At 41.0% G+C, this 16,614-nt stretch overlaps 1 protein-coding gene across 1 annotated transcript in view; it reads right to left on the bottom strand.

Moving 5' to 3' along the window:
- LOC115045676 (dedicator of cytokinesis protein 3-like) overlaps positions 1–6,276 on the bottom strand; it is a 39,062-nt gene extending 32,786 nt beyond the window's left edge. Inside the window, exons 1-4 of the mRNA XM_029505462.1 lie at positions 6,192–6,276; positions 4,966–5,049; positions 3,812–3,852; positions 1,679–1,734 (exon numbers count right to left, since the gene is read on the bottom strand). Of these exons, the coding sequence (XP_029361322.1) occupies positions 1,679–1,734; positions 3,812–3,852; positions 4,966–5,049; positions 6,192–6,276 (266 nt within the window). The remainder of the gene's footprint in view (positions 1–1,678; positions 1,735–3,811; positions 3,853–4,965; positions 5,050–6,191) is intronic.
- Between the last annotated feature and the right edge of the window lie 10,338 nt (positions 6,277–16,614).

Raw genomic sequence — 16,614 nt, 5'->3', positions numbered from 1 at the left:
AGTAAAGTTCTGGTAGCAAACCCTCTCTCACTCCCTTCCTCCAAAAATGTGTGTGCAGCAACAAATTAAACTGACTTCTTTTAACAACATTTAGAGTCATTGACAGAAAATTAAAAAATTTTTATAAGCATATGCAAACAATTGCCTCAATCTAATCTTAGTGTTTAGTGGGTATAGTTGTCTGTTGAAGGTACATGGGGCAAAATAGATCAAATATTTGTTCATAGTATGTGTATGCAATTATTTAATATTATGATTTAAATAAATACATACACATATCATACATTTTCTATAATTAACATTCTGCAAATTGAGTTGGAAGCAAACAGGAACCCCTGGAAATCGCAGTATAACATACCTGATAAATCCAACCCTTCTTCACAATGAAAAATATTGGGAATCCAATTTTGCCATAAAAACATCTATTCAATATCAAATATTCAGACATACCAGAACAACTAACCTATCTCAAGACAGTTTGTGCATTTATTTACCTTCACGCTGTCTCTCAGACATGCTTTTTTTCCCCACAGCCTGAAATGAAGTCTAAAGAAAAATCGGTAACCTGAGATAATTCTAGTCTTTTCAGCATCACCAAACGTATGCCCAACAAAGGTTAGCATATCACCGTGTAGCCTCGAAAGCCTTCAAATAATTGAAATCTTGCTGTTATTAAAATATATAGTGATGCACTAGTCCAATACTCTGGATCTCAGTGTCAGTTTTATTTAACAGGGTGGCAGAGCCATAGCATAGCCAACCTGCATTAAAACCGTTAAACCGTGACTGCACAAGCTTCTCATGTTTTGATGCGAATGTTGCCAATCTTTGAATAGTGCACAGAAATAAATGGCATCGCCCTATTCTCCCTAGCCTGCCCCACTAAACCTCAAGTTAAGCAAAACAAGGACAAAAACGTATGGCAGTGAGATTATACAGTAAAAAGCAGATGAGGAAAATGTTTTTATTTTTTTCGTGTTAGAATACATTTTCTCTGTCAAAGTAAAGTTCTGCCTCTCCACTGTCACGGTGGGAGGAAACCGGAGGAAACCCACGCAGACACCACACAGAAAGGCCCTAGGCCGGGGACCGAACCCGCAACCTTCTTATTGTGGGGCAACAGCTGCCACACTGTCAGTCACAATCATTACTTCATCATTCACAGAGAGCTGCCAAGTCACAGATAAATCCAATCACAGATTTAAACAACAGAACAGCCAGGCTTTGTGTTTGCATGGAGTTTCTCACAGTCGGCAATGCAAATTTTACATTTGGGAAAAAATGTTGCAGCAGACGTGAGAGCCAACAGGCTTCAGTGTTTGTATGGTCACAGTGTTACTTTGAGGGAAGAGGAATCAAACCCTCCTTGTTTTGAGAAGTGGCTCAATAATATAATTTCCTGAACTTTTGGTTGTAATCATCCATCTCTGCAACTGAGGACATGAGGAGAGGTCATTCAGCATATATGAGCTTGCATAGATATTTACGTTTGCTACTCTGTCTTTTCTCCTTCACTTTGTTTGTTTTGTTGGTTTTCATTCCATGGCTGTGGGTGTATCAAGGTGGAATATACTTAATAATCAAATGAATAAGTCAAAAAAGAAAAAAAAAAAAATCTGATCAGCGCATCCATAATTCTGATGGTACACAAGCTCAAACTGAAAAACCTTCAACTCACCCTCTGTTGGTCACTGTGGATTTCTTCAAGTGGACGTAGCTGACTGGGAAAATGCCCTGTGGACAGAGGAAGAACAAGAGATGTGTAAGTGTGATTGCATTTTTATTTCTCCTGTAACACATAGTGTGCATTATCACATCCGATATTTTGTATTATGCTTGTTTTATTAGGTAGTCTAACTTAAATGTGTTGAATGCCACAATTATACACAAAAAGAAATTGTATAGTCATGTTTTCAGACATTGTGTGTTGATGGAAGTGCAAGATAATGCTTCCTTTTCACATATATTTTGGCAATGTGTGCTTTGCTGTTTGCAAAAAAAGAAAAAAGGGAGATGCTAGTCCTTATTGTTTGCATACACTAAAGACAGTGACATGCATTAGCTCTAGTGTGGTTTGGCTCAGCAGGGGGAAGGGCCATGAGATAGTGATGCCAACAGCCACCTTTGCAATTCATCTTTATAGATTCTAAACTGCCAGATGTGAAGGATTGGCCACTGTGAACACACCAAATTCTCTGCAGCACAGAGAGAGTATGGGGGCGAATGAATGTGGGCAACACAATACATAACAAAATGGAAGGGTGTTAGTAAAAACTGTAAATAGCTGACAAGAATAGAGAAGGACAGCATGTAGCCACTAACACCTACATTTACCAGGACTGGACAGCTTTTGTGCTTTCTTTAAAACATTTCGGCAGCATCACATAACACTCGAGCTTCTAACATGTCAATTTCAGAGCAGACATGGAAAAGAGCATAAATTACCTGCTCCTGTCATATTTCTGAAAAGTGTTAGTACTAATGTTGGTCTGTGGATGGGGTGGCTTCATATCTTTACCCTCTGCTGCTACTGCTACAGGTTATCAAGAATTAAGTCTGCGTTAAACATTCTTTACTGAACAATCAATCTAATGTGTCAGCCACATTTAATAAACAATTTACTCCAGTGACGAATATTGATTTTTGATAGGACTAATGGTGTTGTACTGTTCTAAGTTCTGCTTCTTACTGACCGCTGAGCAGATTTATTATGAGGACGCTCCGTGAACAAACTGAACTTCCAATTCTGTTGCCCTTTCTCCACCAAAACCTCTGATCAAAAACGGAACTTCAAAGAAGTGTTGCTGCTTGTGTCCACCAGCAATCACACACTCAATGACAAAAACACTTAACTCCGTGTTAGAACAGAACTACAGAACTGCCATTTTATTATAAGAGGGGGGAAAAAAAGGGGAGGGGGGGGCTTGTTTTGGTTTAATGGCTGGTTTTCAGATTATTATTTGCACCATCTGCTGGCAGAAAAGAAAACAAAATTTGGACTTTTTGCAAATTCTGCGCAGGGGGGAAAGAAAGCAGTGCATACTCTCTGAGGGTCCGTGATACCGCGCTGAAACTGTGAAATCCTACACTACATTTCAACTGGAAATAACAGAGCCTCATCCTGCGACGTGCACCATGCAGATGTGATGTACTTACAATATGGGGTAATCGTGATTTTGGCTTTATTTTTTTTCATGGCTTGTATATGTTTTAAAGATGACATTAAATTCACTGCTTACACAGTATGAAGTCAGAACCACTTGCTTTAAAGAACCTCTGGAAATACAGGTCGGGAGATTTCTATTTTTGTCGAATCAAAGCTCTATTCAATAAGTTAATCAGTCATTAAGGTCTTTGTTGTCTAGACAGTTATTTCTGGGATGCACAGCTCTCACATCACATTATCAGTCACAAAAATGCATTGTTCCTTGACACAATCTCAGTGAGGAGATCGCTTTGTTTTGCAGGGCAATCAGTTTTACAGACGTATAACTGACGGTTAATTTATCTGAGTTAACCTTGTATTGAACACTTGGACGGCAAATATATTTTTGGTTAATTTTCAGTGGAGTTACTTTGTTTGGTCTTGAAAAATGTTGCATTATTTATGGTGGGTTAATATAATAAAAGGTTTCATTTACAAACCATATCACTTGTTTTTTTGTCCTCGCTTCATGTGAGGACATGTGAGTCTTGTGAGGCATTGTGAGGCATTGTGAGGCATTGTGAGGCATTGTATTCAATGAATTCATTTGAACGTTGAATACTGTGCAGCCTGCAGGAGTCCGCACAATATAAGGTGTCATGTTACCTTGATGGATGGCTTCTTGGTGGAAAAGCCTCTGTACCAGCCTAAAGAAAAAATAAAAATACACATCAGACAACCTTGTTACCAAACAATTAAACATATTAGCACATTCAGTACGTGCCATGACATTCCATCACGTTTGCACAATTACTTTTAAGTTGGTGTGTGCGTGTAAAGTTTATCTGTGACTACTACAACAGTAAATAGTGTCATTTTTGTGCGCCATGTAAAGCTAACTACTGTCAGCACACCTACGTTAGCCACAACTAGCTTGGCTCAGCATAAGCAAGCAAGGTTGCAGAACTGTCAGAATAAGTTCCACTTAACAACAAAATGATTAACATGCATTAGCTTGTCCTTTTTACCACGAAAAGCAAACCACGAGTCTTAACTGATCATAAAGGTGTAGTAACTATTAACAAAGGTTTCATTAGCCCGAGTAACCCAGCCAATGAAAACGACTGTAATGGCTGCTATTGGAATCGGATTGGTTTGGGTGCTACTTCTTCTTTTTTTTCTTCCTGATTCTGTTGTGACTTTGAGTTTGCACCATTGGTTTGCCTTGATGTTATGCCGTCAAGCCAAGACTGTTAACAACAAAGCTGTAGCCATAATTTTAGAAATGCTGAAGTCATCAAGTCGCAAAGTCAAAGCACACCGCCACTGACTTGAATTTTCTATTTTCCATCCATTCATTTTCAACAATATCAGCCATCAGGGTCGCCGGGATTCTTTATTTTTCAGTTGTTTAATATAGAATTTATTTTTCTCAAAATAACGACTACTAAACTAATTAACAAACATTTAAACGCCTCTGTTTTCCCCCAATAATCAGTCCCACAATACCTGGTTACAGGTAAATAAAAAAATTTATAGCAAATTATATATATCCATAAAATGAGGCATTCACTTTTTACTCCTCAACATACAGCTCAAATATTACTTTAAGGGGGAGTTCCAGGAATAAAATCCTGCTGAGGAAATATCAAATCTTCTATATGTATCTATTTTTATGGTTGCCTGCATAAAAATAACCAACATGTTGCGGTTCTCACAACTAAATGTAATCTTAATTCAGATTTTTACTATATATCTCGCAAAAGTTAAAATCCATTTCAATATAAATTAATTACCACAAGTGATCTGATTATTTTTACCTTCACTCTTCTCCAGAATTTGCACCGTTTCCCCAATCTCTAGGACCAGAGCCTGGCATATTGGTGACCGGAAGTTGCAGATCACTGCGCAAAGAAAGAAAATACATCATGAGACAACAGCGATGAAGAACTAGTCGACCTTATCGTACTAACTGCTGACAGAAATCACATTACAGGTAAAGATCTGTGCATGGCTTCAACCATGTGTTCTCTGAATAAATGAGGCGTATCACCTGAGCTGCTGTGTCTCCTCACAGCATGTAGTCTGGGGTTGCATCAGGACAGTTACTGCGGCTTTGTAGTAAGCTGTTTAATGCAAACATCTGAACACAGTGTCACACAGGAGCCGCTGCTTAGTGAACTGTAAACAAGCTCCCACCCTGAAGTGGGTAGTCATTTTAATAGGCAATTAATTCTTAAGCGGCCTGATTTTTGTGCAATGTTAAGTTAATTGAACTTCCTCCCAAAATAGAGCCCACACAGGCTGCTGAGGAGTATGGCTAAATGCTGCTTTATTATCAGTCGGTATTAGCGCAGACCCTACGTGCCACCCGCTATTGCGGCGTCATGCAATCTTTGACCATACACACAAACAACATATTACTGTTATCTTGCGACTCATATCCTGATTAAGAACACGATTATTCCTGAGGGGATTGATGCCACAGCAAAGGCCTTCACAATAGGGTAGCTTCAGGAGCCTGCAGCACTGCAGCTCACTGTGTAACATTTAGTGCACAAGCCTCTGTAAAGACAAACTTGTTTAATAATGACAGGGCTCCGCTGACGATTTTAAAAACCTACAAATGCTGGCCCTTCATGGAGAGTTTGGTGTGAATCATTATGCTAATGAACTAGCCAGGGGACCCAGTGAGGGGGAGGAAGAGAAGGAGGGGCCCGGGCTCGTCTCTCTCGCCTGTTTCAGGGTAACGAGCGCTCAGTTCCTGAGCTCGGGTAACTATGGCAACAGATCATCCACAAACTGGAGGGCTTTCTTCACTGTATCTGCTGCAGGGATCAGAGTGTTTTTAAATGGCAAGCTTATGGATACTGCATGGCTCTAGAGTTCAAGTCTTGTGTTTGGCTTGTATTAGAGGGAGAGAGATGGATGGACTCAAATAGCCTCCTTTTCACCTTTTTCAGTCTGCCTTGGACCCTTTTCCAGCCACGACTAAGTATTTTCGATTTCAGATCCCCATTCTTTCATAGCCTATATTTCAATTCACTTGCAAAACCTGGGCTCAGGCAATTTGAAAACTCCTCAGTGGACGCCACGTCAGGACAAGATGAGATGACACATTCAGGAGACATGGGCACCCTCAGACTCAGACTATCTTCATAGTCCTTCCAAACTGTGAAACCATTCCCTCAGTGTGCCTAAAGCCTGCAGACGATTAGCATATCCTCAAAACAAAACCAACCAAATTCACCTTTAGACTTCAGCATGTTGAACGTAGGATGTTGGAAGGACTGACAAGACCGGCAGAAGAAAATGCTGGCAAAAGCAAACATTTCTACTTAGCAACAGTATACCAATCCAGACCGTCCCTGAATCCAGTTGAATTCATCGTCCCTATGGCCATTATTGTGTAACCAGTAACTCACTGGTGGGAATAATGAGGCTTGCACACAGGAAGGAACAGACTCCTGCTATTCTCTGTTTTTATCACCACCACACCTCCATGGATACTCTTTTATATATATATATATATACATATATATATACAGTATGTCCATCCATTCGTCATGTAAAATGAATTCCATTCATTCATTCATCAACTATCAAACATATCTGTAATTGAAAATGTGGCTGCTGGGTGCAGCCTGCATTCGAAAGGGAGTCATTGACAGCTCGGCAAGGGTCCCTGAAGTGTTAAAGCTTCTCACCAAGACTCAAATGAAGTCTGCAAAGCTTCATCTTTTACACTAGGTTTATGAAGTTTGCCAAAGTGGCAAGCATCAACAACTATAATATTTCAAAGTAAGAGTTTAGGATCATTAGATTTCCAAAGAGAGCGGCATGGTGATTTTAAAGACTTGACAAGTCTGTTCCCTGTTCAGAGCTGTTCTTCAGATATCTACCAAAGGTGTTTACAGCCTGGAAACAGTCTTTTTAAGAATCAGTTTTTCTGTGTTGGCAAGAATGATTTTTGATTTTTCGTACCACCAATAGCAGCTCTTACTTGACAACAGTAGCTACGTAGTACCTATTCATTTGAATGAGAAGGTGTGTCCAAACGTTTGGTCTGTACTGTAGAGTTGACATAATGCCAATGCGTGCCATCGCTTTGTGAGTTTAGAGTATCATAGTTTAAAATAAACAATAGTCAGCAAACCAGAGATAAACTGGTGCTCAACTGTAAAAGCAGATTCAAAAATCATTTAAACAGCGTGTGACAGCAAATATCATTCCTTCTCCTGTCCTGGCATGTGTGAACGCTCGTTTTTTTCCTAAACGGGAAACCTACGAGCAAATGCTAAAACCCCTTCCCTTGCTCATCCAATCCTGCAGTATTGCAGCAGAGAAGGGACTAATTACAGGTAAATGTGGCAGCTGAGAGCTCTCTATGTTGAGAGAGTTGTAGCGCTGTGAACATTGTATCTGTGTTGAGAGGCTTATGTCACAAGTACACAGTGACGTCTCAGTGGCAAATTATAATACCACCCCAAGACCTGAACATGTTGAAATCACAATTACTATATATCTGCTGCATGCAGCTTTAACTTGTATTGATAACAAATCCCCCGATAACACAATCAGTCAGAAGACATGATTTCACTGTACACATGCCAGCGAAAGGTGCTTTTGTTTGACGTCTGACCTCTTTTCCTTATCTACCTTTCATTTATCCGCTTCCTGGGGAAATTTGAGGCAACATGTGATCTGTAATAAAATCTGTTGTTCTTTTGTACAATTGAAGCAGTGAGGAAGTATCACTTTCCAGTATCCATGCCCGCTATTACATGGTGTCCTGCCAAAATGCCTTTCCGCTGTATGTAATATAGTTAAGCATAACACAGAATATGCATGGCCCATTGACCTTGCTTTTGAAATAGTAAGACACATACACAGTAACCAACTGCACGATGACCCACGGGGGAGAGGAATATTCTGCGGGGGAAAGGGAAGACATCATCACTTGGCTGCCAGAACAACAGTAAACGCGATTATTGCTTTTAAATGATCTGCTGATTTTGTGTGTGAGTGTCGATGGCATCGCTGCACTGAGGAACATTTTATTAAAGAGGACACTGGGCTTATCTAAACTGCAGCTCTTAAATGAGCAGATTTGCTTCGGATTCTTTATTCCTTTTGGTTCAGGTCTCAATAATAACTGTTACAACTGAGGTTTAGCTGCTTACTGAGTGCACCCAAAACCATTCCAGTGAAGCAATATGCGTATGGAGACAATGAAGGTGCTGGGGCTTTTTTTTTTTGTTTGTTTGTTTGTTTGTTTTTTTGCCTTGAGTAGTCCTATCCTAGATGTAGCAAAGTTAAAAATTACACAATAGTCTTTCAGAATCATGTTGTTCAGCACAACTTGTATGCATGCTCACTTACTCAGACATATTACTGCAATGAAGCCCTGTTAGCTCAGGGATTTCTACCACACAGGTAGAGGAGCATTTTACCCAATCTGGTCTAAAGACATTCATTCATTCATCTTCTACCACTTATCCATCCAAGAGTCGTGGGGGTGCTGGAGCCATTCCCAGCTCACATTGGACGAGAGCCGTGTACACCCTGGACAGGTCGCCAGTCCATCGCAGGGCCGACACACAGAGACAAACAATCACTCACACTCAGACTCAGACCTACGGACAAGTTAGAGTCACCAGTTAACCCAAACATGATGTATTTAGACAGTGGGAGGAAAACCACGCAGGCACGGGAAGAACGTCCAAAGTCTGGGTGTTCTCAGAACCCGCAACCTTCTCATTGTATGCCAACGGCGCTAACCACTACGCCACCGTGCTGCCCGGTCTAAAAACAGCCTCTAAGATGATGAAAGTCATCCAAAGACCCATTTTATAATAAATACATTGACTGTGCATGTAAGTCGAGTGAAGGACGGCTACTTTGGGTTACACTCCTTTATTTAAAGCTGAACACTAACCCTAACTTTTGTTCTTTTATGCACATATTTGATCCCAGAGTAGTCCATTTCAGATAATGGTGTCCAAGGTGACTTGATCATTTCACATACTGCTACAGTAGTTGCTGTCTGACTCACATCCATGTGGCCACAGATGAAGCCATCTGATTCATTTCACTCGCTTTCATGTGGGCAGGTACTGACTAACAGTCAGAGCTCTCTTCGATAAAAGTGGAAAGAAATTTTCTCAATATTGCTTCTTACATGAGACAAATCTATCAGTGACTGCTTAGAGTTGAGTACGTTGAAATGAGTATTAATTAATCAGTTAATGGTTAGAAATTCTAAATCTACGAGTCATTTATCAATTCAAATCCCAAATATGTTCAATTTGGAATGCCAAGATGCCAAGACTAACTATTTACTTTTGAATATGACGTTGACTTCTCATTAATCAATGAACTAATACACTATAGTTTAATAAGCAATTACAGTAATTATCAGTTGCAGTTCTGACCTGAAAAGAGCTGGGAAGCACATGCAATGCTGTGACCTGAGCTACCACTCTACAAATGATTTACAAACTCATATTAATCTCTACATAAACACACCCAAGAACAAAATAATGAATAGGCAGCAATTCTAAGAAAGGCATTAATGTTTCATGAGGTGGTCTCTAACTGTTTCCTGTTTAGACAGAGCTCATTAAGATAACCCAAGAGAGCGAGAAACAAAAAACAAAAAAAACAAAAACAAAACAGAGAGGTTTGGCTGGCTCCAGACAGGACACCACTCTGTTTTATATTGGTGTATTATGGTAATGCTGGTGAGGGACAGTTTACAGGCAATAACAAAATTAGCCAAGATGATAAGGAAATTGCGCCAGTAATGACACAGATGAAGGAGAAGACACGATAACAAGCTAAGGGGCTGGACTGCTTGTCAACTTAGCAGGGTGGGCTTCATCTTTCAAACCTGTTGGGAGAGAAATAAGATCCAGCATGTAAACACCTTGTCTGAGGAAATGGGGTGGGGTTGGGGGGGGGGGGGGGGGGGGGGGGGGGGTTGGAATCATTTGGGTTGCCTTTCTAAGGTACAGTATGTACTGTGGTTTCCCCGCATTTCAGCACCGCGGACAGCGCCAGGTCAGTCCACAGCGACTGATACGGAGGCTGCGCCGAACTGTTGCTCCATCACACAAAACTACCCCCCTCCTCCACCCCCCATACAGCTTACTGTTATTTTTTCCGCCTGCACAAAAAGAACTGCAGTGATTCCACGATGGCTGCATGTGACGAACGTACGAACGATCAGGTTGATCTAAGATCAGTATGCAGCCATCAGAGGTCGGAGGATTACGAGCGACTATGCGGAGCTCTCCTTCTGCGGTCTTTATGAAGCAATCATAATGCCTCCCAACAAAGTGTATAGACATATGCGTGTGGTGAGGTGGGTGGGGGTGGTGTCATGTGATAGCCAGCATGAGTAGCCCTGCAAGTAAGAAGCTGTAGAGCATCTGGACATGACTCATTCCCCCAAGTGGAAAAGCTCTATAGGATAATGGCTGTAGACGCTTTATCCGCGACTGTGGCGCTCAGCTGTTTGTCTATGACGACTCTACAGCCTGCGGCTCGTTTTGTTTTTGTTTTTTTTTTTTTTCCTCTCTCTTTTCATTCTCACAAAATGGAAAATCCAAGAACGGCTAAGCACTTCCACTTGCTTGTCAAAGGTCAGAGTGCTTACAAGCAGAGCGGGGGAATCATACAGCGAGGTACAGTGTAGTCCCTGTCACTGCAGCAGCAGCGGCGGGCTTCTTTTTTTCAGTTTTCTGTCTACAGGTAGACTCCAGTTTCACTCCAGCCTACACCTGTTGGAGGTACGCAGTCACGATGCCCCCTCGTGGTATTATCACGAATCGCGTGCCCCCCCCCCACACACACACACCTCCCCCACCACCAATGCATATGAAGAGAAAAGGCTAAAATGCTACACTGACGCATTTTCCCCAACTAAACCAAATAAATAAATAAATAATAACACCGACAACAATAAGAGCAGGATCCCCGATTTAAAGCACCGCCTGTGGCTGTGGGAAGGACTGCGATAGCATCTGTAAGGCAGGCAGGTTGTAGGCTGTATCATCCCACGCAATTTCCCTTTCTATGCAGTCACTGGCCGCGCATATCAGCCATTATAAAGTGTATGTGTTTTTCATAGGGTGTAATAGCCATAATAACAGGGGAGGAAGGTGGTGGTGGGGGGTGGGGGGGGGGGGTGGTTGGCTAGATAGGAATGTCGATGGACAAAATTGGGTGTTCCTCATGCAGAAGCTGCCATCCTATTGCTGAACGATTCAAATCCATAAAAAAAAAGAAATAAATCACAATTAATAAAAAAAAAAAAAAAAAAACCTAGAAAATTGGCAACAAAAGGAAACAACGGACTCACCAACTCCGATTTTCTCCTCTTCTGTAGGTATCCACATATTTGGTTATTTTCCCTCCGGCCACATTATGTCGATATGGTGAGACGATGCGGTTATGAAAACAAATAAATACAAAATAAATAAATAAAAGAAGAGCTGAGAGCAACAAATTATCCGGGCTGCTCATACGCGGGGACTACATGTCTCGACCGGAATCAGTATCCTGACGTTTGTGTGTGTGTGTGTGTGTGTGTGTGAGCGCGGGAGGAGGGGAGCTAAAGGGGGGGCTGGGGGGAGGTGGGGAGGAAAGAAGGACCATCAGAAACCTCAATATCTCCTTTCTGTGGTGTCCCGGCGTGTGTCTCCAGTCTGATGCAGTCTCCGTGTCCAGCTAACGCAACGCATGCACACGCGCAACGCCACGGGAGCGCACGGGAGCGCACGGGAGCTGGCACGCACGCGGTTTTCCGCTCTTAACTAAAAAGAAAAGAAGAAAGAACGGAAGGAAATAAAATGTGAGGTGTCAGTCGCCTTCCAGGTGAAACGGAGATATTTATTTTCCTCGAAGCTTATTTATTTAATTTCTTTGTTTTCCCTCTTTGCCCCCTCCTTTTTTTTTCCCCTACCCCCCCCCCCCCCCCCCCCCCCTCAGCCAATCGCGCTCGGCTCCAGCTGATCCACAATAGGCTGCTCAGCCGGCTCAAAGGGCTCAGTCTGCCGGTAATTAGTCGCTAATAGGCTGCGATATCGTTCACACATCCGATCTGCCGGTCTGCGGGGCTGACGCCGGACAACACTCCGAAAACAAACTGCAATAAACCAGAAGCTGCGCCATCTTCATCTTCATGGCCGTCACATGACTTGTTTTGTCAACACTGATGTGTCAAGCATGTGCACATATGAGCGGCTCCACACTCTCTCTCTCTCTCGCTCTCTCTCTCTCTCTCTCTCCCTTCATGGCATCCATTGCCAACACAAACTGCTTTTTTTTTTTTTTTTTTTACTCTCCCGCTCCCTCGGGCCCTGGATGCTGGCCCTGAAGTAGCTGGGTGATACGGATCGGGCCGGACCATGTGTGGGGAAGCACCTCCTGTTTGAGTCATTTCTAAGAAGCGGACGCTGCTTTGTCATAGTGCAGTCATGCTCCCACACACACATGGAATACAACCCCCCCCCCCCTCAATGTGACAGGCAGGTCTGACAAAGTGTGGATTGTTAAACCTACAGATCAACAATAAGAGTGGTGAGCTGAGGTTGCCTTTGTTTGTTTTGTTATTTTACTGATCAACTGTTCAATTGTTTCTGTATTTTTTTTTTTAATTTCCCAGCATGGAGGTTTAACTGTAGTTTCAAAACTCTGCTGAGAACTAAAATTTGGTGGCGAAAGAAGCAAAGAACCATCCACTTATTAATGTTAGTATGTAACACTATTTTTGATTTTTTTTTTTTTTTTTGCCACTAAATCAAGCGCTGCTTACACAAGAAAAACCAATTTGCTATGTTATATGCTTCAAATGCGTCGACTACTGAAACAACGTATTGGAGACCTTTTATGAAATATGCACGGGTTGAATAATTGATTTAAAAATTGTCACCGCACTGTTACAGCCTCCCCAGTGCACTGGGACGGCTGCAACATGAGCAAAGAACACATGAGAAATAAAGACTTAAAATTAATTTTTTTTTTTTTTTTAATCATTTAGGTTACTGTGACTATTGTCTCATTATTTGTCCTGTTTTATTTCATTTAAAGAAAGCTGATTGTTTGTGTTCCTCTCTCTGATATTTGCCACATTTGACACAACTGGCTGTCATCAATTTAAGTGTAGTTTAGTTTAGGCCTGATAGATAAGCTTGTTTTGTCTAACATTGCCCTTCTTCTTTTCTTTTCTTTTTTTTTTTTTATAACAATGAGAACTGACATGAACGAGAACTGTGAACTGTTGCATTTTAACATTTATCACAGTTGCCTTTCGTTCTTTTGTGCTGCACAGTCAGAGGAAAAAGTCCCATGAATACTTGGTCATGCAGTTGGGAGTGTAAACAATGAGCTCTTAAAGCTGCTGTGCGATATTTGAAGTTAAAAAATGTAATCATTGATGTTGGGGATGTTGATGATCCATGTTTTTGAAATGAAAGCATGAGAGAGAGAATTAGAATTAACGTCACTGACTAGCTGGTTCAGAAATGGTTTGAACAAGATAGTACAACTTGTCACATCTTAATTCTTTTCTGCTTTCAGCCTGTAACAGTGATTCTCATAATTGGATTGCTGAACATTTTATCTCAGGACAGTATCCAAAAAATATGTCTGATAGAAAAGTTAAATCTTAGCAAGAGGACGATCTAAATGAGAAAGTGCAGAATGAGCATTATCACGCTAACTAAACTCAAGGTGTTCCAATCATCCCGTGTTACCACTGCTCCCCCCCACACATTTCCCCCAGGATGCTAAAAGCATAACCAATAATCATAATAAGCATAATCAATTGAGAAAACAATAAAGGACCTGAGCAGTACTTTGAGGGGTAACTGCTGCCCTGAAATCAACTGTGATGGGTTGCTGTTGCAGTGATGTATGTGGAATGGAATTACTGTAAACTAGATTTGTGCATGAATGACCAACGTGGATTTATGGCACACACATTTTTACTGCAGTCGAAGTCGTCTATGGGGGGTAATGAGTAACGCCATACAACTTCACTTAGCTGTGAAGCTTCTGGAATCCACACAAACACACTCATAAGGCCTTCTGGTTACCTCAGTATGGCTGGATGGCACAAGCCAAACTCAGCATAACACAGCCTCATTCTATTCAAATTTGAATGTTTCACCTTGAAACTGTTCCTCTGCCAAGCAGTCACGCCCAGACCTTGATCTGAATGTTTTGGAGTCATCCTGGCTTTGGAGGACGTGTTTAAAAGCTGGTGTGCTAAGCCACACAAATGCACAGTATTCATCCTAACATTTTTGTAATACAGAACCTCGCCCCACTCTCAGTGCATGTCTGGTCATTTCAGCGCACGGAGCCGTCCTGTCGTACAGGCAAGACGGCGATGGCTAGAAGAACAGAGTGATTTGGTGAATATCGAGCGTCCAGTGAGTTTGATGTAGTGTGGGAGGGAGGGCAGTATTCAGCAGGGTAATTTCTCTCCATCAAAGTGACGCTGTGACTGACTCCCATCTGTCTTTCACTTCAAGTGAAACACTGTGGGCGGTGTTCCAATCACAAAGATAAAGCGAGAGGCGTGCGGGGTGTTTGGCAAGCTGAACATGCACCCCAATTAATAAACATTTAAAGAAAAAAATTTGATCCGACAAACTAGAAGCGCCTGTCATACTTTCTGAAACTGTGCTCAAGAGTCTCTATAGCATGAAAATGATCAAAACCTTAAAAAAAAAGGGGGGATGTTTTAAATGATAAGAAATTCTAAAATGATTCACTCTTCATTGCGGTGGCTGGATTTAGCTACGGCTCTGATGCAGCAGCACAGAGAAGATGAGGCAGGTCCACTGCAAACAGGGAATGCCCAATATACTGAGAGCTGCTATCGCTTTCAAAGCTCTCAAAGGCAGTCGACAATAGGAGGCAGCTGAGGAGGTAATAAGAAGCATGTCCTACCACAGCCATCCATCACCCAACAACCTTTTTTTTTTTTTTTTATCTCTACACAACTCAATGCCCCTCACACACATGGACACACACGTGCCTCTGCAGGCGTGCACAATATTTAGGACTTATGTGATCCCCGTTAATGTGGTTCTGGTGACTATTTTAATGTGTTCTATTATTAACTGTGGGGGAGAACACGGGGACATTTAGTGGAAAATCCCTGCACGCACAATTCAACAATCAAGAGACCCAAGTAATGGAACTGCACGGCAGAGAAAGGTAGGGTATATTAAAGCCTTAAAGATGTGATTATTAACATCTACAAACGTACATAATAACTAAACATAAATATGCAACTGGAGCTGCCTCTCATATTTAACATTCTAGACTTTCCTCCTAGCACCATTTTCTCCAGAATAAGCTGCACTTATAACAAGCATGCAAACTGAACAGGAAAATAGTTGACCAAACATAACTCACTGATAAGTAGATAAATATTATTTTGGTTTACCGTTTCGACACAGTTCATTGAATTAAATTCAAATACAATTCAAAATCTCAAATGCTTCTGGACCTGAAGATTATTTATCTGGGCAGCCAAGTTAAAGAGAAGACATCAGATGCTTGAGAATCACTTAAGTCAATGGGCTGCACGCTGATTGCCATGAAATTGTTCTTAAAATATTTACAATGAAAATGTAAATTTATTCTTTGATAATATAAACAAAAACTCTTTAAATGTGGAATACATGGATTCAGTTTCTTAATGTGTGATCTGATTTTTATATGATCCCACTAAATGCTTCCTGCATCTTCTCCCTTAATTGTGGGAAAAGCAGAAATGCAAGCTCCCTTGGTTCTATTGGTTAAAGTCATGAAGTGGGATGAGACTTTCAAATTACTTGTTTTCTCAATCCAGTTACAAAGGACTATAGAACAGCTCAAAGATTTACCACAAGTGTTGTCAATTTCTGAAACCTAAACTGGCTTAATATTAAGAGAAAATATTCTAAAAAGATTATACTTTCTGCATAAAGGAAGTCCACGTTGGAGTAACCCCAATCTGTATTAATTATTTGATAAAGTAGTGGTCTGAGTACAGTGCCTTGTGGTATCCCCTTGGCTATTGTTGCTTTGACGCTGAAGTTTCATAAAATAATGATTTTTAGATTAGTTGTTCAATTAATTATTTGGTCCACAAAATGCCAACTATAAGCTGTTGAGTTCAGTATCGTCAGAAAAAGACTCACATGAAATTGTCGCCTTTGAAGAACTCGATTGTAAAAAATAGCTACTTTTTTCCCTAAATGCATGTTAAAACTATTGTTCAACCATCTAAACAGTTGTAGATTAATTTGCAGGTAATGTACTGATCAATAAATTCCATTACTATCAAACCACAGTTAATTTCCTTGCAACAGACATAACACAACCTGGCACGAGTTACACTTAAAGAAGCACACATAAACTGATTTTGAAGCTTTATTTATAGTAAAAATACTTTAGATACATAC

Source organism: Echeneis naucrates, chromosome 7, assembly GCF_900963305.1.
Source record: "Echeneis naucrates chromosome 7, fEcheNa1.1, whole genome shotgun sequence".
NCBI classification, from domain to species: domain Eukaryota; kingdom Metazoa; phylum Chordata; class Actinopteri; order Carangiformes; family Echeneidae; genus Echeneis; species Echeneis naucrates.
The sequence above is the reverse complement of the archived record's forward strand: the minus strand, read 5'-3'. Positions and strand labels throughout refer to the sequence as shown.